The following is a 27,912-nucleotide window of genomic DNA, read 5'->3' as shown; positions in this document are numbered from 1 at the left end:
AGTCATATCAGAAATGAAGTTTCACATTGCAGCGTCTGCATAATTTTGAGCTCCTGTGACTGTTCACTTCATACTCCGGGACAATAGTCACTAATAAACACTAATGTGGAAATACAATGAGCAGCAATCGAATCACCATATTTAACAGTTAATCACTAATTAACAATGAAATATACTCATGCGGAAATGCTGGTAATGTTCATCAGTGCTTCACTGTTACCTTTCCCAATCATCATCATCATCCATGTAAACGATGGAGTGGCCTTCTTCTCTGTACTTCTTTATTTTCCTCAAATACTGCAAACTTTTGGCCCTAATGCTGTGATGCTCCACCAGAATTTGACGATTATTTTGTGTTTTTTTTTTTTTTTTCCCAATTAAATCCTAATTTCATAATAACTTTTCTCAAAGTCGAGATACCTACCTGAAAGTTGATAGTCTTTCAATTTCAATAATATATATATTTTTAAGTGTAGGCCGCTGTTTCTGTGAAATATAGAACTTGTGCTGTGGTTTGTCTTATGACAGCTTCATTAAAGTTGTCCACAGTTGATTTTGGCGCCGATTATCAATGTCTTTAGTCTCCCTTATTATTTGGCTAACACAGGTCTCAGACACAGCGGTAAACACTGCTACAAGTTTTTCAACATTTGTTCCGTTTTTTCTTCCGACGCTATCTTCATAAAGCGCTACACGTTGCTCACGACTGCGAATGCAATACCCGAACTTTCAGTTTGCTTCTAACAGGCAGCATTTTCACAAACAGAAAATAGCAGTGAATCTAGACAATAAATACTACACACTAAACAATACAAAACAGAAGCACTACAACTACATATTTAAGTAATTAAATGAAATGTACGTGACAAACACACTAAATTGCAACATACAAGACAGTGGTGGTGTAGTACGTCCTTAGCACGACTGTAGGCCCATACTAACGCTCCCGAGATGTGACTGCTAGCGCAGCCAGGGGAAGACTAAAAGGAACACCCCTTCGAACAAACAGTGAACTCGCCCAAACCACTGCGTCGCCAGGCCAAAGCTGTCACCATGAAGTAACTGGCCTGTAGTAATGTGTATCTTTTAAAAATTATCCTGATCTTAGTAATATCAGTGAGATAAATATAAGTTACCGTGATATTATATTTTTGGCATATGTCAAACACAGGCACTGCCTCCAAGTGGAGTGACAGATTAAGCAAAAGGAGTGAAGATTTAGATCACACAGTGTTGCAGTTTGTGGCAATGAGGTATTAATCTCCACCTGAAGTACTGTGATCTTGATATTCGGTTAAGTTCTGTGGCTACTATAAAAGATACTATGTACCATGAGTAGCTGATAAATCCCCAGCATCACATGATTGTAGCTTGTAACATCGCTCCATTCATGTTGCTGCAGGTAAGACTGACAATGCTGAAAAAACAACAAATATGTATCGAAAGGGTCACTAATTCAAACACATTTTATAAATATATTTCAGAAAAAGACGAAATGTAAACAGTGCATAAAATGATTTACATTTGTATCTAATACATTATATCTCAGTTTAGAGCTTAGCTGTTAACACTAGTTAACATCCCTACCTACATCCCTTGTTCCAGGGCACATGGGGCACTTGGTGTCACTCTGTGAAATGCAGTTTTGCCTGTTATCAATCTGCAGGATCACGAAACTAAACACTGTGACACTGGAAAACTTCAGTACTTCCTTTGTTGGAAACTTGCCAGGTTTGCTGAAACTGGTGGAAATGAATGTATACTTTCAGAAAATAATTTCCTTCTGTGTGTGTTCGTTAGTATTTTTATAATATAGGTAATGGTGGGAAATCGAGTGCAAATATTACAGTAATCACTGACTTGGTATAAAATCACGCTATATTCGTTATAATAAGGACAATTAAGAAATTTCTACTTTGTTTCTGGGTGAACACCTGAATATGATGGTATTCTTTTTCAGGTCATCGGTGAGCATTTGCCAATTTTCTGAATGGATCAGGGTGATTTCAAGAAAGAACTGACATCTTTTAGACTGAAAACAAAATTGTAATTTCTCCGAGACATAAATAATGAACTACCATGCCTGTCCACATTCTGCAATGTTACAGAAACTATTGAAGTGCTGAAAATACATGGTAGAAAATCCTGGTTATAATCTGATTAGAAGAAGTTATTAAGAGCAAAAACAAGATTTTCTTACTATAAAAATGCTATACATGGGTTAGATTCCTCAGCAGAAAATTAAATTTTCAAATAATTCAATGGATTTCAAGAATTTACATTATTATCAGTACATTGTGCTGCTGTTGGTGATGGTCATTGGAGAATTTTAAAAATATCATAAAGTGAAACAGAAGTGCCTGACAAATCTGCGCAAAAGGTTGTTTTACATCCTCGGCTTCAATTTAAAACAGAATCATAAAAATCGGTGATACCAAAAGAGTGTCTTCTCCTGGTGAGGTTTGATGTTGGAACTCGAATATGAAAAGATGATGCTTTAGCTGTTCAGTTAGTGATGCAGGAACAACAATGATTGAAATTGTAATTAGTTACTGAAATCTCTTTGTGTAACATAAGCACACTATAGAATATAAATAAAAATTAATATACAAATGCATTTTTTATTGTTTAGAATCTGTCATTAGACATTATAGTACTGGTATGTAATCAAATAACTTCTTGTAAATAATGTAGGTAGGCACAAATGAAGTTTTCCTCTTTATTCCTCAAGCACACATGCACGCACACACAATTTACAGATGGAAAGTACAAACTGAAAGAAGCAAAAAAAGCTCCAATAAACATTGGTCTGCAAATTAACTGTTCATGCAATATTCCCTTAGCCATAGGAGAGTCTGTACCGTGGCCTCCTAGGTAACCAGATTTAAAAACCAATTAGATTTCTGTGTTTGGGGGTCATGTAAAAGTCTGGTTTACACTTCTGAGGTCAACACACTTCAGGAATTGAAATAAGGAATGATCCAGAACTGCTGGAGAGGATTTGTAGCTCACTACAGAGAAGAAAACATGGACAGCATTTTGAACATCTGCTCTAAATAAAATTCAGTTAGGGATATCTGTACGTTTGCTCGTCGTCAGCGAGAAATCTCGACAAAAATGTGCATCATCTTGACAACGGTTAATTTACAGACCAACATGTATTGGAGCTTTTTTTACTTGGGTTAGTTTTTACTTTCATCTGTAAATTATTAACCATCAATTTTGAAACATCCTGTTTATAGACTATACTGTATGTTAGGCTAAAAATTGAGAATTTTTTTTTTTTTTTTTTTTTTTCAGGGAATGCAGATAGTGGGAAAAATTAAAAGAACTATTGTCCTAAACATTGATTGGGTCAGTTTATTAAACAAAATTAATATCTTTGTGTCTTTCTTGTTTGGGGAATTACAGGTATTGTTCAAATATACGGCTTTAGTTTTGAAGTTTATAAACCAAATATGCTTCATCTTTTCTATTGCAGCTATTCAAGAAAACAAACATTCCTTAATTGAATTTAGCTTCTATATATCCAAGTCTAAATCTTCTATATCATCCACATCCAAGCTGAATACTGATGAATTGTTCAGCGCTGTTTTTGGGGAGCTCTTAGCTAACAATGGAAAAACATTGCTGCTTGAACTACTACTATTAGACTGCTGAGAACTGGACAACTTCTTGCCATAATTCGCCAGTTCAGTAACTGCTTCAAATTGTTTAGTTCTGTTGTTCTGTAGATAATCCACATCATCATTCTTTAATACAGTACTTATGTTATCTTTCTTCCTTTGAACTGTTTCATCAGACTTCATATTTGTCTGTCTGAATTGTTTTAGCTTTTCAAGAGTACTCATTGATAACCTGGCAGAGGGTTTTGAACATACTGCTTTGTCACCTTCTTCATTTAAAGTGGTTCGTTCTTCATCGCAAATATCAACTGGTGCACCATTAGTACTTGCGTGATTATCATAAATGTTTATTACCGATTTTGAACATTTTTTTGTGAATGAGAATTTCTCTTTCAAATTAACTAAGTCCTTATTTCTATCAGTAGACTGTATATCTGTTGTTTCTGGTAATTTTGAAGTATCTTCTGTGTTCGAAGTTCTTTTATCCATTACCTGTTTTCTTCGTTTTGACTTATTTGAATCTTTCATTTCTGTTGATTTTGTATCACCACCATCTTTAACTTCCACATCATTACTTTGTTTTCTTTTTTTATCCATTGCACTCGTTTTTCTCTTTGAAATTTTCCGTTGGTGTTCAGCAGCTTCACAAATGTTTTTGTCTCTGTTTTTTCGTATGTTAGTTAAAACGCTGTTCAGTTTCTCTGAAATTGCTGAATGTTTAGGCGCTTCATTAGTTGCAGACAGCTCTGAATTGTCATTCCTGGACACAGTCACTGCTTCTTCGCTTGTTTCCAATTGAGACTGTACAGAACTATCAACTGTTATTTCAACGTCATCTTTCTCATTCCTCTGATTATTACTCATAAGTCGATGCTCTCTTACAGAAGTCAAGTTTCCTATGTGAACGAGTCCTGAATTTCGTGATTTAAGGCGGTCTAATCGTGCCAATTCCTTGGTCAGTATTTCTTGAAGTTGTAATTTCTGTAACACCAGCTCGACTGAAATCATATTATTATATTAACACTTTTACAATTTTCAGATAACATTTTAATTTTCTGTATTTTTGCATATTGCACATTCATTACTACTGCGTGTTCAGTTCAAAGTGTGTCATGGCTCGCTGTATGCCGTCACGTGGCTAGTCGATGAGCCTAGAGAATTCAATCTTTCTACACTTCCGCAGAGGCGTATTACTTATGTGCCAGAGAAGTTGCCTAGCAAGTATGGCGTTCATTCTGAAGAGTACTTACCGATACTTTGGAAACATGTACTGAGGTGAGTTCTTTTCTTACTGTCGGGATATGGGGAGAGGGTTAAGACGATTACTTACATATTTGTTGACATTAACTTGGACGGTCAACATGGACATGGAGCATTTGATTTGTATTGTGGAATGTTGCCGTACACAACCGATGATAGCAAATACCCTGCGTACGACTTGCCCGTGCAAAACACAGTTCAAAAGAGGTTATGGTAGCATACAGACCGCCATCTGTTGCTACGACGTTCAAGTTATACCGTACACGTTCTCAAGTTCAGATTGAACGCCTTGATTAATAGGCAACTTCTCTGACATATAAGCTGAAACTCGCTGACCCACAACAGTGACGTCATGACACATTTTGAAATGAACATCCAGTATTACTATTATTGCTGCTGCTATTGCTGCAAAAAATAACCAGTACCATATAATATGCTGGTACAGAGATACCAACTATTACGGATTTCTCCCCACTATTAGGACATTATGACCAAAGGAAAAATTATTATCAACTATTACCGATTTCTCCCCACTATTACAACATTACGACCAAAGCGAAAATTATTGCCAACTATTATGAATTTTTCCCCACTATTACAACATTATGACCAAAGCGAGAATTATTGCCAACTATTATGGATTTTTCCCCACTATTACAACATTACGACCAAAGGGAAAATTATTACTGAAGAGCAAAATTATCATGGCAAAAATATATACAGAATAAGAAAGAAGTGAGAAAGATATGTCAACCCTGTTTGCTTCTATACACACCACTAACCAGATCAAATAGCAACTTCTAAAGAGGAATATGCAGCTTACCAATGCGATACGTTTTCTGACTGCATTACAAATGGATCTAGAGTAGATGCAAACGTATTGAACAAATCAAATGGACATTTCCGCACATCGATACCCATTTGGTATAAGCAAATATACATTTTATGCTTTACATCTGACTTCGCCAGAAGGGGAGAACACGCGCAAGGAATTAATGATAATCCACTTAAAAAGTTGGCACCTCTGCAGATACATTTTCATACATTTTATGCACCAACTAAGAATGCACTAATATAAGCAAAGCTGTTGCAGGTGAATTATCTACGACCAAAAAGACTTAATTTATTTATATAAAAATATATTTCGTTATATGCAAGTAAGTGCATTTTGTAGAGAAATTATATGTGATTACGTTTTCATACTATATGAGAAAGATAGTAGTGAGATTTTTCCACGATTTGAAATAATGTGACTATTGTTTATTTGAATGTACTCATTCTACAACTAAAGCAAGTGACTGGTGTTTAAAACAACAGTCTGAAGTCACGGTTATTTCATGTTTAAAAGCAAAATTAATTGGCTATTTCAGACAAGAATAATTGTTCATCGCACAAGTTAGTAATGGTGTATGTCGAAAATTTTACTATATCATGCGTACAGGCATTAAAAAAAAAAAAAAAAAAAAAATCAATTGCAGCAGCAGCAGTAGTAGTAATTTAATAGTAGTAATTTGTGTTGCACTTTTAAACAGACAACACATAGAATGTGCATTGCAACTGCAATGAAGTCAAATTTAGACCTTACCTTGTATTTTAAATTCCTTTGTTGCATCTTCTGGAAATGATGTATGAAGAGTATCAATACCGCCAATTAATGCAGATCCTTGCATTGAAGATTCTATCAGTGATACAGCAACAACAGCATCCTGAATTGTCACTTCCTCCCGAAACATAAGTCTTGCATGAGCTTGGGACAATCTAAAAGAAAAAAATAATTAGTTGGTCGGTATCTAACGTTGAACAGATGATGATGATTTCAACAGAGTGGTAAGATACACGTAAAGATGAACAATGCAGTAATTTTGCTACCTTTCTCAGCCAAGAAATCAGCTGCCTCTTTACCCTCCATTCCCCAATGTTCAGACATCCATTGAAGTACCAATGTTAAAATTTTACGACACACTAGAAGAGGGGTTCTCAAGCTTTTGAAGGTCACGAGCACCGAGCACAATGAAATCGAATAGGTTTGATAGGACTATATGAATACATAAATGAAATAAATAGACAAATAACATTTTAAAACACTCACAAAGGTAAATGATATCCTTGAATTTGAATGTCACTCAGAATTTTATTGATGTCCAAGGAGAAACAGTCCTGCAGATGTGAATCAATTCATCGAGATCGTGCTTTGTTCTTGAGGTATTTCATAAGTGAGAAAGTTTTTTCGCATAAGTTGGTTGCCCTCAATATAGTCAGACATTTGAAAGAAACACTCCGCATTATTTGAAGTCTCTCTTATCTTCTGCTCTCTAACCCCCACCCCCAAAAGGTTACAAATTTCTCCTTTTAAAACAAATATTTAAGAGCTGAGGAGGACTGGAGATCTGTCAATTGAAGTTCCTCACAAGCAACTATATTATTCTTTTGAATAATCTTGATTTTTCTGATTAAGTCTACACTGAATTGAAAGAGGTTATACACCATGAAATAGGGGAGGTCTATTAGGTCGCTAAAATAGTATAATGGATGGATAGAAACACTAGTTGTTCCGACTGTACAACAAGGTTTCAATTAAAAAAAGAACCTGAAGAGCAGTCATGCTTGCGAGCAAATTTTATTCCAATAATTTCAAGGAAAAATTGTTCTGGGGCCGGGTATCAATCCCGGGACCCTTTGCTTAGCGCGCGAATGCTCTACCGACTGAGCTACCCCAGGAACCATACACGACACCGTCACAATTTTTCCTTTGTATCCACACAACTCAAGTGAGCTGACAAGATGCCAGAACTCAACTATGAGTGCACACAATAGAGTATTGTGTGCACTCATAGTTGAGTTCTGGCATTTTGTCAGCTCACTTGACTTAAGTCACGCAGAGTATTGTGTGCACTCATAGTTGAGTTCTGGCATCTTGTCAGCTCACTTGACTTAAGTCACACAGTATTTGTGTGCACTCATAGTTGAGTTCTGGCATCTTGTCAGCTCACTTGACTTAAGTCGCACAGAGTATTGTGTGCACTCATAGTTGAGTTCTGGCATCTTGTCAGCTCACTTGACTTAAGTCGCACAGAGTATTGTGTGCACTCATAGTTGAGTTCTGGCATCTTGTCAGCTCACTTGACTTAAGTCGCACAGAGTATTGTGTGCACTCATAGTTGAGTTCTGGCATCTTGTCAGCTCACTTGACTTAAGTCGCACAGAGTATTGTGTGCACTCATAGTTGAGTTCTGGCATCTTGTCAGCTCACTTGACTTAAGTCGCACAGAGTATTGTGTGCACTCATAGTTGAGTTCTGGCATCTTGTCAGCTCACTTGACTTAAGTCACACAGTATTTGTGTGCACTCATAGTTGAGTTCTGGCGTCTTGTCAGCTCACTTGAGTTGTGTGGATACAAAGGAAAAATTGTGATGGTGTCGTATATGGTTCCTGGGATAGCTCAGTCGGTAGAGCGTTCGCGCGCTAAGCGAAGGGTCCCGAGATCGATACCCGGCCCTGGAATAATTTTTCCTTGAAATTATTCAAACCTGCTTTACAGGGAGCTATTACCTGAAAGCTAGATTTGCAAAATTTTATTGCAATTATGAGAGCACGTGTCATTAAAAGAGCACCAGGTTGAGAACACCTGCTCTAGAATAGCATTTTTAAGCCTTTTTTATGATAAGACCCCCCTCCCCTTTTTCCTTACATTACTTTAGTATGGCTTCCTGCCCTAAGGTGTACAGTACAATGTAGAACATAGTAATGTGAAAAATGGTATCAATCATACATTTCTTACATTATAAAATAATTTGTAGTAATTATTACTTTTACTCTTGAGTGCCAAACAAGAATGATCGATCACCTCGTGTATTATGATAAGACTTAGACACACATCACATCTGTATTGCGAAACGAGTTCCTCTTACCTGACTAAACTTTCGAGAAGTCTGACAGTGGTGCGAGCTGCATTACGGCCATCAGTTTGTCTTTGCACATGGTAGTATCGTCGCAAAACAAGTGTAGCATCTTCCGTAAAAACTGGATTAAGTGTTTTGACAATGCTGAAGTATGCTTGTAACTTTTCAATTCCCCACAAATTTCCACGTTGAGAATTATTTTCATATTCATTAATGGAATCTTTACCTTGTAGAATAAAGCCAGAAACATACCTAAAACGAAACATTATCACGTAAGTGTAAGTACATTATTAGATAGTTCTTAAACGTATCATCATCTGATTGAATTTACACAAGTAAGGTCAAATTCAACAGTGTTCATCATCTATTACAAAGATTGGGTTCTTTAGTCTGTTTTATCTCATTTCTGTGAGGATTTTGAATCACTAAGTCTTACAGATATAGCATGTGGTGATATACGCTATCTACCAAAAAGTAATTGGGCACTGTTTTTGCCCCTTTAGAACCTCGTGGTACCACCTCTTGTTGCTATAACAGCAGCCACCCTGTCAGGCATGCTCTCCACTAGTTTGTGTAGGATATCCACTGGAATGCGTCGCCATTCCTCTTGCAACATGGCACTCAGTTGGACAATGGAAGTTGGCGTTATGTTTCGGTGGCTACTATGCAGTGGTATGCAGGCAGTAATGTTCGCCGTTTGGACTGACCTGCACAGAGTCCTGATCTCAATCCCACTGAGCACCTTTGGGACGAATTGGACCGGTGATTGAGGTCTCGGGAGTTGCGGCCAACTTCAATTGTCCAACCGAGTGCCATGTTGAAAGAGGAATGGCGACCCATTCCAGTGGATATCCTACACAAACTAGGGGAGAGCATGCCTGACAGGGTGGCTGCTGTTATAGCAACAAGAGGTGGTACCACGAGGTTCTAAAGGGGCAAAAATAGTGCCCAATTACTTTTTGGTAGATAGTGTATTTATAATGCGAGTTGAAATCACCTTAAACAGTGATTTAAAAGTTGTGTAAATAGTAAACTTATATGCTTTCTATGACTAGATGTTAAAAAAAAAGTCTGTGATGTTTAAATGTTTTTTTTTTTAATATTTCTACTAACACAAGCCTTTAAATCACAAACCAAAGAAGTTCATAATAATGGAAAATTAAGTTTTTGTGGTGTTTTACACATTCTGTTGTTCTGAATTTTTGTCAGAAGTAGTGATAAAGATGCCCAAAAGTTTAAGAAGCACTAACTATCGAATTGATATTGGATTTAGATGAAATTATAGTCTTACCTGTCCCACTCATCATTTCGAGAATCGACAAGAATTAGAACGAGGTCAAACCGACTCAACAATGGACTGGCCAAGGCAATGTTTACAGACAGTGGATGTGCAGGATCGTAGCAACCCTTAGGATTAGTTGCAGCCAAGATTGTGCATCGAGTATTCAGTTTACATACAAGTCCTGCCTGAAAAGTGAACTATGTAAGCTTTTTTTTTTTTTTTTTTTTTTTTTTTTAAGAAATAGGCTACCTAAAATATTTAGTTATCTCAAAGTAGTGTCAATGACAAAAGCAGGCAAGTATAATGAAAAAAAAATTCAAATAACATATATTTCTAGTTCTAAACATATGAACAGTCACTTCAAAATGTATTTGTTTGGCTAAGCCAGTGCAAAAACATAGTCATCCTGTCTGACTCCAAAGCTGCAATCCAGTCCATCAGCTCAACTACATCCCCTAAAATGGAAAAAGTAAAAGAAATTCATTGCATGGTAAAACAAATTCAAATGCTAAATAAAAAAGTGGTCTTCCAATGGATCCCGGTCCACTGCGGACTGAACGGTAACGAGAAAGCAGATAGGTTAGCAAAGAAAAGAACTTATATCAACTTAAAAACAAATTTCAAGTTCCCATATGAATCAAGTACTGAATTCACCTAAATGCTTACTGTGCACCAGAGAAGAGGACATGGAGATGGAGCACCTGGCTAATTGTGAAACTCTTAGGACATTTGTGGACCTTCCATCAAAATATTGGGAAGCAAGAAGGATGATGACTTCATTGTTAAATCCAGAGCGTTTCACACACACGCACGCACGCACGCACGAACACACACACCAGTAACTCATTAGCTATTAGTAGATCTATAATTCAACTGATACTGCTGAAAAAAAAAACTGTTGGCTTATTAACTAGAAATGATCAGTTCAGGATGCGTCTATGGCTTGCGAGCTTATATTGTGATAACCCCACCAGCTGAATTTGCAAGGATGGAAAAGAGACTGTGAAACATATTCTTCTGGAATGTCAGGCTCTCAAGAGTAAAGGATGGATATTTCTGGATATTATTCTCCTGAAAAGTACTGTCTCAACTTTGATACAAAGGCTGTGCTATTTGTGCAAATAATAGAAGTGGAATAACAATGCCAAATGAAATGATGTGATATATATTTATTGTCAACAACCTCAATACACGTCATAGTACGCATCCACATTTCATAATCCTAAATATTGAAAGGCGTACAAAAAGTCAAAAGGCTGATGTACATTCACTCAAGAAAAGAATGACGCCCATCAGAAATTGATTGAGGTTTACCGAAGATAAGCGAAGAGGTAAAAGTTTGCTACAGACTTCATTTTAACTGATAGTTATGGCATTGACATCACAAATATTGTAGTTGTCAATTAATTTATTAATTTCGACTGTAAGGACTACCTATGTATGGTTTATGGTTTTCATAGTTACCGATATCAACATGGTCTGAGATCTTTTGTTTTTGCAGTTCTTTAGATGTAGAAACATTCAATGTTTCAGAGCTAGCTGTCACTTCCATCATGAGGGAAGGCAAGGAAATGGAGACTTACCTACTGAAGATATTATCGTGACTGGAGAGTAGCTCTTAATTCTTGGTAATGGGGCCAGTAAATAGATTTTCCTTTTCTTGTTGTCTGTGATTAAGGAACCAACATGTACCTCCGAAACTTTGGATGTTTCATCTATGCCATAATGCAAAAACCGAAAAAAATCTTGCAACATAAAGTAAATGTTTTTGACTGAGTTAATCTCCATTTAAAAAGTTTTTGAAATAAGAGACAGTTGCTAGTGAAAGCATATTGTTTAGCAATCAGACTGGTCATACACTGTAGTTAGCAAATCTTGAGAGATTTCAGGGTTAGTGTAAGAGTTCGAATCTCATCTATTTTTTCAGTCATCAATGCTGTATCAACTACTAGTTTATTCAGCTTTGATGGAATTGATGATAGCGAAATAGTATTTGGTGAGATGAGACTGTAATGTAATTTAATTTAGCTCTCATGTGTTACACTGACTGACCTATTCTTTCACGTGACCGAAAATAATTTTATATACTCGTATTTGAAATTTACTAACACTAATGATTGACGCAATGGAGATTTTAGAAAAACGCTGGAAAACTGTAAAATCATTTTTTACTATTTAGGGTTGATCCATTTTCAACACATCAATTTTGCCCAATTCATTATACTTACATAGTATATTTTATACACTATTTTAAAATATCGAGAAATAATTTTACATACCTTGGCAACACTGATTGTTTGTTGTTCCATTGCTTCATGAATGCTTGTTCGATCATGTTCGCGAATTGAATTGAATTCATCTATACAGCAGATTCCACCATCAGATAAAACCAATGCCCCAGCTTCCAGTTGCCATTCTCCATTTTCCTGTAATTACAAGTCTTTCGTAACTTCGAAATTCCATAATGTACAAAAAGAGTATTGCTGGTTTCCTTTCGAATATCACTCATTTAATAGCTTAAAAATTAACATAGTTCTCAACAAAACTATCAGTTAATAAAACTAATTTTATCTGAGTTATTTGCAATCACACTTTGTTTTTTCAAATTCCTTAAAATTTTGTATCTCTTTATTGTTATTGTATATAAGTTGCTTAATTTTGGCAGTATCAAGATTTACGTAAGGTGAATGGGTTCTGGAAAGTCATCACCATCACCACCACCACCACCACCACCACCATCACCACCACCACCACCACCACCACCACCATCATCATTGTTGGCCTGTTCTCATTTTTCGTTGGTCTTCCTAAACTTATTTTGCTTCTTGGAATATATCTCATAATTTGCTGGCTCCAATCTAACAAAGAAAGGAACAACTCTTTTCAAAATCAATTTAGTTCTGAATGCTCAAGAAATAAGGACATTCCTAAATAAAAAGGTTCTGCTAAATTACACACAACCAGAGACAAAGAGTGGGTCAAGATACAAGAAGGTGTGGAGATATGGCAACACAGCATGTTTCACTTAAATGGATACATCAGCTCTCAGAACACATGAATTTGGGCTGTGGAAAGCCTAAATGCTATACGAGGTACCACTTTATTCTCAGAAAATCAGCATCTTCGATACCACAGTAGATGGTGCTGTATCAGAAATACAGCTCAACAATTTGTGGCTTTGTTAGAATTTGATGAACGTGACTTGGTTTCATCAGAATAGTGCAATGTGACACACTTCTAATGAAACTATGGAAATGTTATCCAAAAACCTTTGGCCACCACGCTCCCCTGATTTGAGTCCTCAGTATTTTTGTGAGGTTACTCAAAGGAAAGGGCTTATAAAGATAACCCTCGTATGTTGCACGCCCTGAAACAGGCAATTATGCGGACAATAGATGCAATCAATTCCAAATGTTAAGAAGTTTGTTGCAAAACATGATCAAGTGTATGGACTTGTGCTTGCAAGTGCTTATATTGTAAACAAAATGATCCACTATGTATATACAAAAATATATGTATAGTTTATAAATATTCAAGTGATATATAGTTCATGTAATCAATTCACAAACTTTGAGTACTGAAACTTTATGGACACCCTATATTTTAATATTTACTTCAGTCATTTTCATATAAAAAAAAAAAAACCTTGCTTACCCTAACAGCAGAAACTGTTAGCCCTGCTGAAGTAGAACCCACACCTGTGGTCAGCACTGATCTAGGACAAACTTTGGACACAAATCGCAGGAGGTGGGATTTCCCTGTTCCTGGATCGCCAACTAGCAAGAGATGAGATTCTCCTCGCACTCGACACCCAGAAACATCCATCTTTTGCACACCTCCACATAATACCACAGCTATTGCGAGCTTCACCAAATATAGTCCATATACCTGCATGCAGAAAGTCAGTCTTATACATAAAGAACTACAACAATAAAAAAACATAATTTATATGATAACATGTAACTTATTTCTCTTATGAAATAAGGAAGTATTTTTTTAAGAATATCAATATCACTTTTGTTACCCACCACTGACTACATACTTGCTATTTGCTATATGTCTACCTTTCCAAACATGGAAATGATTTCACGAAGAAAATGTGCAGAGTTTATGGTTGGCTAAGATTTCAGTGGAGTTAATCCGCTACATAATGCTGAGTAAATCCCTCATACAGGAGAGTCACAGTCCAAGTGACTTTTTCGGGAAAAGACGTATATGTTGTGAATGGGTTGCAAATAACGTGCATAATGGAGAAATATATCCATATCTTACTTTTTTTCTCTGATTGGATCCATCTCCATACATCAATTCACAGAATTATCACTACTAATCCACTAAAACACCAGATTCTCCTACGTGACGAGAATGTTGGTACATGATATGTCGGACTTTTCTTTTAAGAAACAATTCTGTCTCTACTCACTTTTTTTTAAGATCTGATCGAATGGAATGAAATTACGCATTCTTTCAACAGGCTTTTGCAGTATGAAAGGGGAGGGGGGGGGGGGAAGGAAGGGAAATATACATCTCAAATAATATTAAGCTAATATTAACATCATAATATACATACGATCCTAAAGGGTGGTTGATTTCATATGAAAGGATCCTCAGCCTTCATGTTGTTTGAACATCACATCCAAGGTAATTGAAATACGATGTCTGTTCAAAATTCCTTAGTTTAGAATGATCTTATTTTACATAATATATGCTGTAGAACAGTGATGTCAACTGATGCCCATAGGAGCAAGCGCGCGCTTTACAGTGGAAAGGAAAGAGACAGACGGAGGTAGTATATGCGACTTGTTCGAGCTATATACAGGGATGGCCAGCACTGATTCAATAGATGAAGGGAAGAGAACTTATTAAAACTGTATCCATGTTATTTTTTTAATTTGTCTGAGAAGTATAAGTGCATTATAAGAATGTAAGTTTTAATTTTAATGTTCATTTTTCACAAGTTTGCTTTTTTATTAAAAAGGAACATTTTCTCAACTTTTTTACAGAAAAGTGAAATTTTCAGATATGTTTTTTTAGTAGCCTTACAGGTACTAAAACAATGTTTTCGTAAATCTAATATATCGTAAATACGTAAAAATGTTTGAAAATATTCGCATGGAAAATATTTGTAAGGAAATGAATTAACAAAGCAAATACTGTTACATCACAAACAAAATATATGTGCCTATGTGTTGGTAAAACGTCAGCTCTATAGCTTCAGCAGATTTCGAGATAATTTAATATTCCAATAACAGAAAGTTGCGCACCAATATCACCTAAAAGCATAATGTGATAAGAGTTTTATTATGTAATATTAGTTACAGTTAAAACATATACCTAGACAACTTTACTTTGTACTATAATATTGTTTTGATTACTTTTATAAGGCTAAAGATACCATCAATATCAATTTCAACTTATCATGTCATATTCAGTGTCTTTCTTTGGGATAACACTTTCTTTATGAATGATGTGTTTAATTCACTTAGTACATTATAGTTGTAGTTATTATGGAATTTGTGTGAATATTCCTTCTTTACTCTTTATTATGTTATTAACGTTTAAAACACAACTGCAATATTAGGCTAAGAAATAGGTGTCAGTACTTTTCTTTACAGACAATATAGAAAATAACAAACAGAAAGAAGCCATATAAAAGTAACGACATAAAATTTCACGTTCCGTTTGAAGTTTGTGCACCACTGTTTTCTTAATCCAACAGGCTACTTATTCCTCCTAGCATACATAGCGCTTGATGCCCGTGCACGACGTCAAGGTCAGAAAAATACGCTTGCTTTGACATCACTGCTGTAGAATGTCTAATCTAATTATTCAGTATCACCATGTTGTCAACAAACAGTAAAACAAATTTCAATTATAAGTATGACTGAAACAGATTTGTAAACTTAAGTTAATCCTGTATAATAAATGATCACATACCTGAGGACAAATAGATGCCAAAATGTGATTTCGAGCTTCCAATGGTTCCTGTGAATGAGCATCCCAATATTTTGAGAATTCATCACGAGTTTCATTTGTAACTAAAACAGATGATCTTTGATCGTTGCAAACTTGTGTGTGATTGGCCTTCAACACTAATTCAATGTCACTACGACTGCCATCATACATATGCCTCCATCGTCTCATAACAGTACCACTGAAGACAGAAAATAATTAATCAGCTGAATATAATTACTGAAAATTGGAAATGAAGTTCTTCTATCTAATACATTTATCCATTTTAAACTTTTGATTACCAATTAATTATTGAAAAAAATAATACTAACCATATAACAACGTCATCTCCAGGTTTGCAGGAATCAACCATATCATCTTCGAGAGTAACCCACATTGACCGTGGAATGGTGCCCATTTTCAGTTTTGTTACTTGTTCCTGAGAGAATATTTTAAGTTGTACAATCAAAGTCTACAGTTTGTTTTTAATAAATCCAAAGCTATATAGAAATACATTATGCGAAACAAAACTGAACTTTCAAGCATTGGTTTTTGTATTAATTTGTGCAGATATTTTATCTGTATGGCATATTGGCGCGAATGTAGTTTTCTTTTTTTCTTCGTCATGTTTTTCCTCTATCTTTCATACTGATTTATTACTGGGAAGATTAGACATGAGCCAAACATGGACACAGGGGAGGCTCTTCCTCCCTTCCACCAGCTGCTACAGAAGAAATGATGTCATCATATCTACTGCGCAGGTCTCACCAAACATGTGCAGACGGGAAGGCATTTATTTCCTTTCGACAATCTCTACAGAGGAAATGATGTCAGTGCATACCAATGTTTGGCTCATGTCTTACCTTTCCAGCTGTACAATCCAGTGTAGTGTAGCGAAGGATATATCTTTTGACCAATATTAGACACACATACATAGGGAGCTTGACTGGCCATTCAGTCAGCACGGCCACCACTGAGACAACACATGATAAAGGACGAACACTTACTCCCGTGGATGAAAAATAAATTTCCACCTAAATCCAGTATGACCTCGAATATAATATGACCGTAAGTTTTAACATGTTCTACATGGAAAAATAAAAATATCTATCTCAATGTAATATCACGGAACAAGTAGATAATGCTGACAATACAGCAGCGCTGACTATGCTTGCCACTAGTGACCGAGGTGTACTCAGCCATGTCAACAAAATAGAATCCAAATATTGTAGTAAAATTCATGGTTGTATTCTTAGGAATTCACTGCACTAGTCAAGTGTAACATTTAAGGAGTACAATGGCGAATTTTTTAATGCACTAAGAGAAAATGCACGTTTTCGAAGATCTCATAAAAACGTTATCATATGTGTGGTCTAGGGAATATAGTTGAAATCAACTAATTTGAAAAACGAAAATATTATATGAAGGGGATAAAAGAAATGCAATAAATCTCTGGTTGTCAAGTGGACATGGAGCAAGAGTCTCTTCGTATATTGTAATGTAACATACCTGGATCTTTATTTCCTGGTAATCCTTATAGTTAAAATTATCAGTTGCTTTAATGGGTTGGAGGTTTATTCCTTTGCATTGTTCTGGATTGGAGCATTTTGAAGGACTGGACATGGTGTAATATTGCTCGTAATCAGCCTGAAAAATTTAAGAACTGTATTGTATTCTTTAGATATTTGGAGATTATATCAACTAGCCTATATAACAATGAACAACAACTTCCTGTATATGATATGATTTGCACAATACCATTAATGACATGAAAGTTAAGAGAGGAATACAAATAACAGCGCTGAAACATTATAACATGGAAAAGATTTTATGTCTTCGGGGGTACAAGAGAGTTGTTGGTAGTGTTGAGGACATTACTGAAGATTGATAATGGTAGCTGAAAAAGCAATTTAATCCATAATTACCTCGGATTATATGCAACCTTTGGAAGTCTTCACACCAACTAGTTCGAACTTTCAAGACAGTGTCCTGTTTGTTGTGGAACTGGGAAACTTAGGAAAAACAATAGGCTACTAAAGTTCACTAAAATGATCATAGGGTGGTATACAGGTGCGCTGCTTATTCAAAATAAAGTTGGCAACATTGCCCGATTTTTCTCTTGTGCAATTTATAAGGTGGTAGCACATGCCATCATCCTCCCGCATGGGTATTTCAATACTTAACATTGTTAAATGGTGTTTGGATTACATACCTCAGAATCAAGTTCAAATGATGAGTATATAGTTTGTCTCATATTTTCAATGGATACGTGATGCATGGGCACACATATCACTCCCTCTTGTTGAAAAAAGCTTAAAAAAGTATAGCATCTCTAATCAGCTGGACGGAACAGAGGATGATTGTGTATGGAGAAGTGAGAGTGAAGACGAATACCGGTCGATGATGATCAGGGTGATGACGAAAATGGCGCAGAATGAAAAGTTAATAAAGATGATAGGTATTTATTATGACAAATCACTTAGTATCATACAAAACAGAGGTATAGGGTGGCATACGAAATGTCATACCATTTATTTTACACATAACACATATTGATTTGTATTAAAGCTTTACAAAATTATACAGAATTAATAATTAGGATTTGGAATTTTATCTCTAATGCAAAACATGTTCCATATGACCGCCGTTTTGCCTCACAACCTCTTGCAAACGAACCCTTACATTCGTCACCACTTTTCGACACAAGTCTTCAGATAGCGCACGGCACAACTCCACTAGAAGGACTCTGAGCTGCACCACATTTTCTGGCCTCCTTTGGTACACTTTCTCTTTTAGGAATCCCCATAAAAAGAAATCTCACGGATTAATGTCCGGGCTATGAGGCGGCCACATTTTGCCGCACCCAGTCGTTCAGAAACCGATGTGACATCACACAAAGATCAAACATCTCGTGCAGGTAATCCAGAACGGTGTTTGCAGTGTGTGGACGGGCTCCATCCTGCATGAACCACTGAGTTTCCATAGGGAGAGCTTTTGCCATGAGATGGGGGATAAGACTGCTCTCCAACATGGTTTTGAATCGAACTTGGTTGACAGTTTCATCGAAGATTATTGGACCGATGATTCCGTGGTTCGAAATTGCGGCCCATACAGAAACTTTTGCCCTAAACATTTCTTTTTCATGCAGCATGCAAGGAGGTTCCCTCGAACGTTTTGTTTATTCACAACACAGAACAACTTTCACCTTGTGTTCAACAGTCAATCGGCCATTGTCTGCCATTTCAAAAATTGATGTTTGTGCTCGTAGCAATGGTTACATCCGAATTGTGATGCTACCTATCGGATTTTCCATGAATTTCGGCATCCACTAGCGCAGTTAGAAACATCGAAACTACAATATTAAAATTTTAATGTGATAATTAAATGGTATGACATTTCGTGTGCCACCCTGTAGTTAATTTACTGATGCATGCTATTAATATTGCAGGATATCATGTAAAAGACTAATTAAGTAAGACAACTGACATGTATGCAGTGTGCATAAGATGAGTTTGAAGTGCGTCTTGTTCCAGAATAAAATTTATTTAAAATTTGTTAAATGAACTGTATTTGTGTTTAATTGTTTTAAATTTATTGTGAATAGCTACATTTGTCGAGAGTTTTTTTTGTTTTTTTTTGTTTTTTTCTTTTCTTCCTTTGAAAAGTGGGGTGTGCGGGACATCCAAGAAAATACAGTATAACTGATTACTTAGAACTTTAAAAAGTTTGGAATCAACAGAAAATGTATTTTGATCAACAATATTATATTTTGTCCTAAAGCATGTCTTAAGTCACTTGGCTATGTTAAAAAGAGAGAGAAAAAAAACACACACACACTCACACAACCCCCCTCCCCGTTGCTCTCTCTCTGTTTGAAGTAAGGGAGCACCCTGTCCCTGAGACTATTCTTATTCTTTGAAAAAGCTCATCTAAGCAGTCGTGGCCTGTTTCTAATCTGAAAAGTTCTATTGTAGTTCTTCATAGAAGGTTAGCATATTTATCGATAACTTCATATTTCTTATTTAAAAGGTTGCTCTTATTCTATTTTTTTCTATTACGATTTATCTTTCGCTGTACTTCCTGTAGCCTTTTTCGTAGCGAAAACTCTTTTGCTCCTTGTTCATTACCAATAGTCCTACATGAGAAGGGTCCCATTTCAGTACAATATGTTTACCTTGTGTCATCAAATTTTGTAGGTGCTTCTGATTTCCTGGGTGATTTTTGAGGTGGTTTGGTCGTATCTGGTTATTGCTTGTATTGCCGATATTGAATCCACAAGTATTACTATTTTTCTTCTTATCTGACGTCTATACAGACTATTCTGCAATGTGGTTGCTATTGCTTTCAGTTCTGCTTCGAAATTTGTTGTTCCTGGTCCAACTTGAGAGGAGATTTCGCATAGATTCCAGCTCCTGCTCCTTTTTCTATGTTACTCAGGGAGTCATCGGTAAATTATAGTATCCATTCATCTGGTGGATATCTGATAGTTATTGTTTGCAAGGATAGCATTAACATTTTAGATGGGAGATTCTTGACTTGTGTATATCTTGCAGCAATGATAATTCAGATTTCATATCAGTGTAGTCTAATGGATTTGTGGGAGAAGCAGTGGGTAAAATTTTGCATTCTGCTGTATCAGGAAGCAATTTATTTACTTTATCCTTGAAGGCTTTTTGTGTTAATAGAAAAGTTTTATACGAGTTATTATGGTAACAAAGCATGTTTGTGTTTATTTGCAGTTGGCTTTTCATGTAACTGAATCATAGTAATCTCGAAGTGGGTTGTTTCCTGTTGTTACTTACTTACTGGCTTTTAAGGAACCCGCAGGTTCATTGCCGCCCTCACATAAGCTTGCCATCGGTCCCTATCCTGAGCAACATTAATCCAGTCCCTACCATCATATCCCACCTCCCTCAAATCCATTTTAATATCTCCCATCTACGTTTCGCCCTTCACAAAGGTCTTTTCCCCCTCCGACCTCCCAACTAACACTCTATATGCCATTTTGAATCTTGCATACACTACTTTTAACACTTGAATATAAGTAATTGATTAACTAGCGGACTTACTCGTGTTAATTATGTAAGTTTGTGTGGCTCACAGTTGTTTCGGTGCTTCATCACCATCCTCAGAGCCTACTAGATCTCGGCATCATCTCGAACTTCTCTGCCTGTTATGTGGGTGCGTTTGATTGTTGAAAGGTGGAATCAAATAGTGTGTGTGTGCTGAAATTGATCTGTGTGTTGAGAATTTGATTGGGATGTGTTTTAGTGTGTTTGTATATTTCATATTGTTCTAGTGTGTTGAGTTTTTTGTTCTTGGGTTGTATGTGTAGGATTTCCATGCCCGCATTTATGTTATTGTATGTATGTATGGTTAGCATTGGTTGTGTGATCGGCATATATAGATGTATTGTGTCCTCTGGTTATTGCTTTAATGTGTTCTTTGTAGCGTGTTTGGAATGATCTGCCTGTCTGTCCAATGTAGAACTTGTCGCAACTATTACATGTGACACACAAAACACAAACAAATAAATACGACCACACAGGTCTATACAAACTCACATGTAATAGTTGCGACAAGTTCTACATTGGACAGATAGGCAGATCATTCCAAACATGTTACAAAGAACACATTAAAGCAATAACCAGAGGACACAATACATCTACATACGCCGATCACATAACCAATGCTAACCATACATACAATAACATAAATGCTACACATACAACCCAAGAACCAAAAACTCAACACACTAGAACAATACGAAATATACAAACACACTAAAACACACCCCAATCAAATTCTCAACACACAGATCAATTTCAGTACACACACACACTATTTGACTCCACTATTCAACACCTTTCAACAATCAAACGCACTCACATAACAGGCAGAGAAGTTCGAGATGATGCCGAGATCTAGTAGGCTCTGAGGATGGTGATGAAGCACCGAAACAGCTGTAAGCTGCACAAACTTACATAAGTAACACGAGTAAGTGTGCTAGTTAATCAATTACTCTATATGCATTTCTGGATCCTCCCATACATGCTACATTCCCTGTCCATCTCAAACATCTGGATTTAATGTTCCTAATTATAACAGGTGACGAATACAATGCGTGCAATTTCCTATTGTTATTCTTAATATTACATTGGGGTGGTTTTGACTGCACCATTTATTATTCTTAACAGATTATTTTGACACTGCTCAATCTTTTGTCTGTTTCATTTGCTAGAGGTAATATTTCTCCTCTGTATCTGAGAACTGGTTTAATGTACCTATGTTCTATAGGTATTATTCATTACATTCATGTTAGCACCTCCAATGGCAACCTGCTGTCATGCATACGCACGCATGCACAAATAAACAATCACTCTTAACAGCTTCAATTTTAATTAAAGGAAATGTTTAAAATATCAAATACCTTCACTGTTTCGGTGTATTTGCATTTTGAACACACATAAATTCTCTGAAATTCGAGCATCTTTGTAGTTGTAATTCTTACAACTGTACCAGACACTCTGAGAAAGCTTCCAAGATCTTCATTTCGTGGAAAAATCGTACGATGAAGTTCTGGACATACTGGAAGAGCTAAACATAAAAAAGTTTACAATAATATACAGCGAAATATTTCTAGATAATTTAGTAATGTTTCATAGGAGATTATTATATTGTTCTTTGCTATTGATGAAGTTCTGGACATACTGGAAGAGCTAAACATGAAAAAGTTTACAATAATATACAGCGAAATATTTCTAGATAATTTAGTAATGTTTCATAGGAGGTTATTATATTGTTCTTTGCTATTGATGAAGTTCTGGACATACTGGAAGAGCTAAACATGAAAAAGTTTACAATAATATACAGCGAAATATTTCTAGATAATTTAGTAATGTTTCATAGGAGATTATTATATTGTTCTTTGCTATTGATGAAGTTCTGGACATACTGGAAGAGCTAAACATGAAAAAGTTTACAATAATATACAGCGAAATATTTATAGGTAATTTAGTAATGTTTCATAGGAGATTATTATATTGTTACTTTTTTATTGATGAAGTTCTGGACATACTGGAAGAGCTAAACATAAAAAAGTTTACAATAATATACAGCGAAATATTTATAGGTAATTTAGTAATGTTTCATAGGAGATTATTATATTGTTACTTTGCTATCGATGAAGTTCTGGACATACTGGAAGAGCTAAACATAAAATAGTTTACAATAATATACAGCGAAATATTTATAGGTAATTTAGTAATGTTTCATAGGAGATTATTATATTGTTACTTTGCTATCGATGAAGTTCTGGACATACTGGAAGAGCTAAACATAAAATAGTTTACAATAATATACAGCGAAATATTTATAGGTAATTTAGTAATGTTTCATAGGAGATTATTATATTGTTACTTTGCTATCGATGAAGTTCTGGACATACTGGAAGAGCTAAACATAAAATAGTTTACAATAATATACAGCGAAATATTTATAGGTAATTTAGTAATGTTTCATAGGTGATTATTATATTGTTACTTTGCTATCGATGAAGTTCTGGACATACTGGAAGAGCTAAACATAAAATAGTTTACAATAATATACAGCGAAATATTTATAGGTAATTTAGTAATGTTTCATAGGAGATTATTATATTGTTACTTTGCTATCGATGAAGTTCTGGACATACTGGAAGAGCTAAATACCGGTATAAAAAAAGTTTACAATAATATACCACAAATTCACTTATAGTAATATAAACACTAAAAATTGTAAATATAAAACATTAGTTTTGTATAGTTAGCACAAGGAACTGTAATATTCAACACAACCAGGAACCAATCAACCTATCTAACGTCACAACTTTTTAAAGATTGAACTATGATAACATATGGGGTAGGTAACATGACTTGTGTCAGGAATGTGCCTGTGAAACCTTATCAGCTCAAATGTTGTTTTCATCAGCTGTTAATTTATGAGAGACAGAAGTCAAAAGACACTCAATTTTAAGAATAAAACTGGCCGAGGAGAAGTATTAAGGAAGCTAAAAATACGGGAATTTCACCAGCATGTGCAAGAAATAATTCTCTATCTATACGAACATTCATATTCTTTGAGTTTACAATATTTTGTCTGGGCATATGTAATATTTAAAGTACCGCACTAACTGCGATGGAGTCTGACTTACAACTCAGGCAACATTCCTTAAATGCGAATGGCTGTGTTCTGCCCTCCATGAACTATGTCCTGTGAAAGCAGTATAGTATTATAACCAAGACTGATGATATGCTTACTCGTCTATTATCCTTCAAATTTCTTGTTCACTTATAAAAAGAAAAGATTAATGTTACTTTAGGTTGTACAATTTATTTTCTAATTTCCTCTTTTGTTACAAGTCGTCATCTATGGTATATTCTAATCAGTGCAGTTTGTACCTACCAGTCATTCGAGCATGAATATTTATCTTCACTGTATGTGCATGTTTATTTTCTAAAGATTGGTCTTCTACTAGGTCTCTTTGTGCTCCAATCAGAGCTCTATCGCATATTGGAAGTACTTCTTTGGAATTTGACAAAATGCCATCTCCTAGTTGGGTGCTTATCTCGAATAATGTGACAAAGCTAAAGGAAAAAAAGAAAAAAATTAAAGAATTATTACAACTAAAAGGAATTCATTTTTCACAAATGAAAATGAAATTGTTACAACGTGTACTGCCATTCAAAATTTAGCAAAAGAAATCCACTGCTGTGGAAGAACAATTAGCATGTTTGACCGTAAAATGAGTGAACCTGGATACAACTCCTGGTTAAGATATATTATCTGGTTGAAGCTTTTTCCGGGGTTTTCCCTCAACTCATTAAGAGCAAATACTGGATAACGTTTGGTGCTGGATCCTGGACTCATTTCGGTGGCATTGTCACTTTCATTTCACTCAGGTGCTAGATAACCATTGCAGTTGATAAAGCATCGTAAAATAAATCAATTAAAAAATTTAGCAAAGGATTTATAAGCTGGATCAACTTGCTAATGAAAGAAGATATCAAATAATGCGATTACCCCCATACAATTGTCAATTACAGCACCAGGTTATGCAGGTTCAGAGTTTTAATAAATGGTCTAATTTGTCAAAATGAATTGAAGTATTAAATTAAATTAAATTCGCAACATCCATCACCATGCTGTCCGTTCTATGCTGGCCGAGGCATTGAAGGAAGTGGGGTTTACAGTCCATCAAGAGGTGCAGAGGCTAGCCACACAAGGAAGTGTTTGGCGAATTGATATCATTGCCATTAAGAACAACTCGGCATACATTCTCGATCCCACCATCAGATTTGAGACACATGCAGATCAACCGCATGAGGTGGACAGTGAAAAGAAACGGATCTATGAACCAACAATCCCGTTCTATAAAGATAAATATAGCCTGTCCCACATTGATGTAATAGGTCTGATGGTGGGAGCACGAGGTACCATACCCTCCTTCTTTGCCAACAAATGTAAAAGCCTAGGACTAACACACAGCATTGTGAAGGAAATAGCCATTAGTGCCCTCAAAGGATCGGTTCAGATATTGAGAAATCACTTGTATGTGAGTGATAATGGAAATTTCAAGTTATCTTAACCGATGGCTGTTGATAGGTTTAGATATCAATGCCAATAAACCCGTACTATTATTTTTCTCGCGGTATATGGCATTCAAATCATTCTACCTATCTGATGATATCCCCCCCCCCCCCCCCCGTTCTTAACTGTAAATGAGCACAAACGCTACTTGGATGTAAATTTTTCTGACATTTTGTATATTCGATTCCCTAACCATTTCAAATGTATATCATTTTACCTTCTAGGTGTGTTTCCAAATTATATGTAATACACTTTGTCAAATCTGGCAACCTTTTCATAAGGAATGCTAAATTTATTATTATATTATTATTACTTTATTTTGAAACTCTTCTGATAAGTTTGTCAGGCAGATGTGCATGAAAACATTTATCTTAGAAATGAATATGTGAGGAAAAATTACGAATTCTGATCAATAAATATACAGTAAGCTAATTAATGCTAGCTTTCCACAATCTTTTGAAATATTCTCCTACATTACGTAACTCTGAATACTTACTTCACTGTGATAGAGTAGTGCTTCATTTCGTCAGCAGCTCTCATAATTGCTAGTAATTCATTTTTATGGTGACGGATTGCATATTCCTGAAACATGCCTAAAAATTGTATGAATAAATTCTAACCTTGTTACATTTTTATTACCTGAGGTAATTTGCTAGGAGATATTGTTACATATAGACCGCTTTTACATTAACCCTGTAATAATTATTTATTTATTTCTCTAATGGCATGGAATATTAGCAAAAGTCATCAATTGTCCATTTGATTCATTATCTTGATCCTGGCTTCCCAACATCTTCCGGTCTTGGATGTTCTGCGAAGAGCCGGGCAGCGCATTAAGTGGTCCCTGTCCATATCTTCATCCAGATTACAGAGCTTGTAGGTGGGTGTTTGAAGTAACCCAAAGCGATACAGGTGTTTGGCAAGAATGCCGTGTCCAGTTTGGAGCCGGAACTTCGCAACAGCTTCTTGTCTTGGCCAGTCAGGTGTGCTATGAAAGGAAGTCTTCTAGGGCTTGGTTGTGATGTTTGATTCTAAACTCATGGGATATTGTTCCTCCATTTGCTTCTTTATGTAGAGTTTAGAGGAATGGTATGATGTTACTGATTTGAAGCAACTAGTGAGCATCACAGCTTTCTTCGCTAATGCATCTGCCTGTTCATTGCCAAAAATTTGAAAATGCCCAGGGATCCACTGCAATAATTTACAACTTCTTTTTGAGCTAATTTGAGTTTCCTAGATGTCTTACGGCAGTCATGAATCTCCACTGATGTAGCTGGCTCAATTGCACTAATTGATTCCATGGCGGATCTTGAATCACTCAGGATGACAGACTTGAAGAATTTTTCAAGATGCAGTAGAAGTTGGTTTAATGCTGTTCGAATGGCTTCGATTTCTCCATTGAAAGCTGTTTTGAATGATCCAATGGGTTTATAAAAGGCAAAGATGTAGCTGTATATCCCTGCTCCTGCGTTTGCATAACCATGCATTTGTGAGCCATCTGTATATATTCTTAGCCATTGGGCTTCTGGGTATTTGCTGTTGATGGTCTCCAAGGGCAAAAGCTTGAGTCACTGTGTCAATTTCGTTTTCAAACACACATTGGTTTAGGTCTGTGAAGCAGTCATGGGATTCTTTTTCAGTTGGATTCTTAACTTGTATCATGGGTTGAGGTTCATTTGATATGACTGAATATTGTTCTTTTAGCTTATGTAGGCCTACTTCCTGCACAAATCCATGTTGTGTTTTTTTTAGGTTTCTTTCCTTTCTTCTTCTCAGAACGAAAATTCATCCTTGAGAATATGACAGTGGAATGTAGGAGGACTATCCCAAAGCAAAAGAGTAGAACTTTACACATTACTGTAGTACCGGTAGTCATGTAAGCATTAATCAAAGGATAGGTTAGGTTATGTATATTTAGGTTTAGTGTAAAACTGGTGTATGTGCAACGTTTGTCCTCCTAGCAAATTACCCATTTTTATTAATCACATTCAATATATCACAATCGATAGTAGGTACTCTTATCTACACTTACTTTTAAGTTTCGTATCGTCCCTTGTCGCCATATCGTACACCAGACCTTTTGTGGCTTCCTATCTTTGATTACATTTAATACTTCTGATGTATATTTCTCTCATTAATGTTAACCAATCTCCTAATTATATTAGTAATTAGGAAATCAACCACATTATCTACAACTACAACCACCCACATCCCAGCGACCCAAGCAAACATATTTCGCGCCTATTCAGAGTTTGTGAGAATGAT

The 27,912-nt window shown here is 35.8% G+C and overlaps 2 protein-coding genes across 4 annotated transcripts in view; one reads left to right on the top strand and one right to left on the bottom strand.

Moving 5' to 3' along the window:
- Iru (E3 ubiquitin-protein ligase Iruka) overlaps positions 1–2,613 on the top strand; it is a 38,818-nt gene extending 36,205 nt beyond the window's left edge. Inside the window, exons 9-10 of one of the 2 annotated variants that reach the window (XR_011334238.1) lie at positions 1,606–1,731; positions 1,961–2,613. The gene's annotated coding sequence lies outside the window, so the exon portion shown is untranslated. The remainder of the gene's footprint in view (positions 1–1,605; positions 1,732–1,960) is intronic. The other variant, XR_011334237.1, reaches the window with a different exon arrangement.
- Positions 587–27,895, bottom strand: LOC138707423 (DNA helicase MCM9-like). Of its 2 annotated transcripts, none has more exons than XM_069836833.1 (13): positions 27,680–27,895; positions 26,144–26,240; positions 24,463–24,644; positions 22,451–22,617; positions 17,530–17,667; positions 16,353–16,459; positions 16,006–16,222; positions 13,723–13,956; positions 12,348–12,494; positions 10,078–10,253; positions 8,796–9,038; positions 6,472–6,644; positions 587–1,417 (listed from the first exon to the last, which is right to left on the bottom strand). In XM_069836833.1, exons 1-13 carry the CDS (start codon positions 27,708–27,710, stop codon positions 1,389–1,391), a joined length of 1,941 nt encoding a protein of 646 aa, XP_069692934.1. In that variant the 5' UTR covers positions 27,711–27,895; the 3' UTR covers positions 587–1,388. The 2 variants fall into 2 exon arrangements, with proteins under 2 accessions (XP_069692934.1, XP_069692925.1); XM_069836824.1 differs by lacking the exon at positions 587–1,417 and adding an exon at positions 3,301–4,624 and having other exon boundaries at positions 27,680–27,894.
- Positions 27,896–27,912: the final 17 nt, after the last annotated feature.

The sequence above is a fragment of the Periplaneta americana genome, chromosome 1, assembly GCF_040183065.1.
Source record: "Periplaneta americana isolate PAMFEO1 chromosome 1, P.americana_PAMFEO1_priV1, whole genome shotgun sequence".
In the NCBI taxonomy this organism is placed as follows: Eukaryota; Metazoa; Arthropoda; class Insecta; order Blattodea; family Blattidae; genus Periplaneta; species Periplaneta americana.
This window is presented reverse-complemented; position numbering and strand designations above follow the sequence as displayed.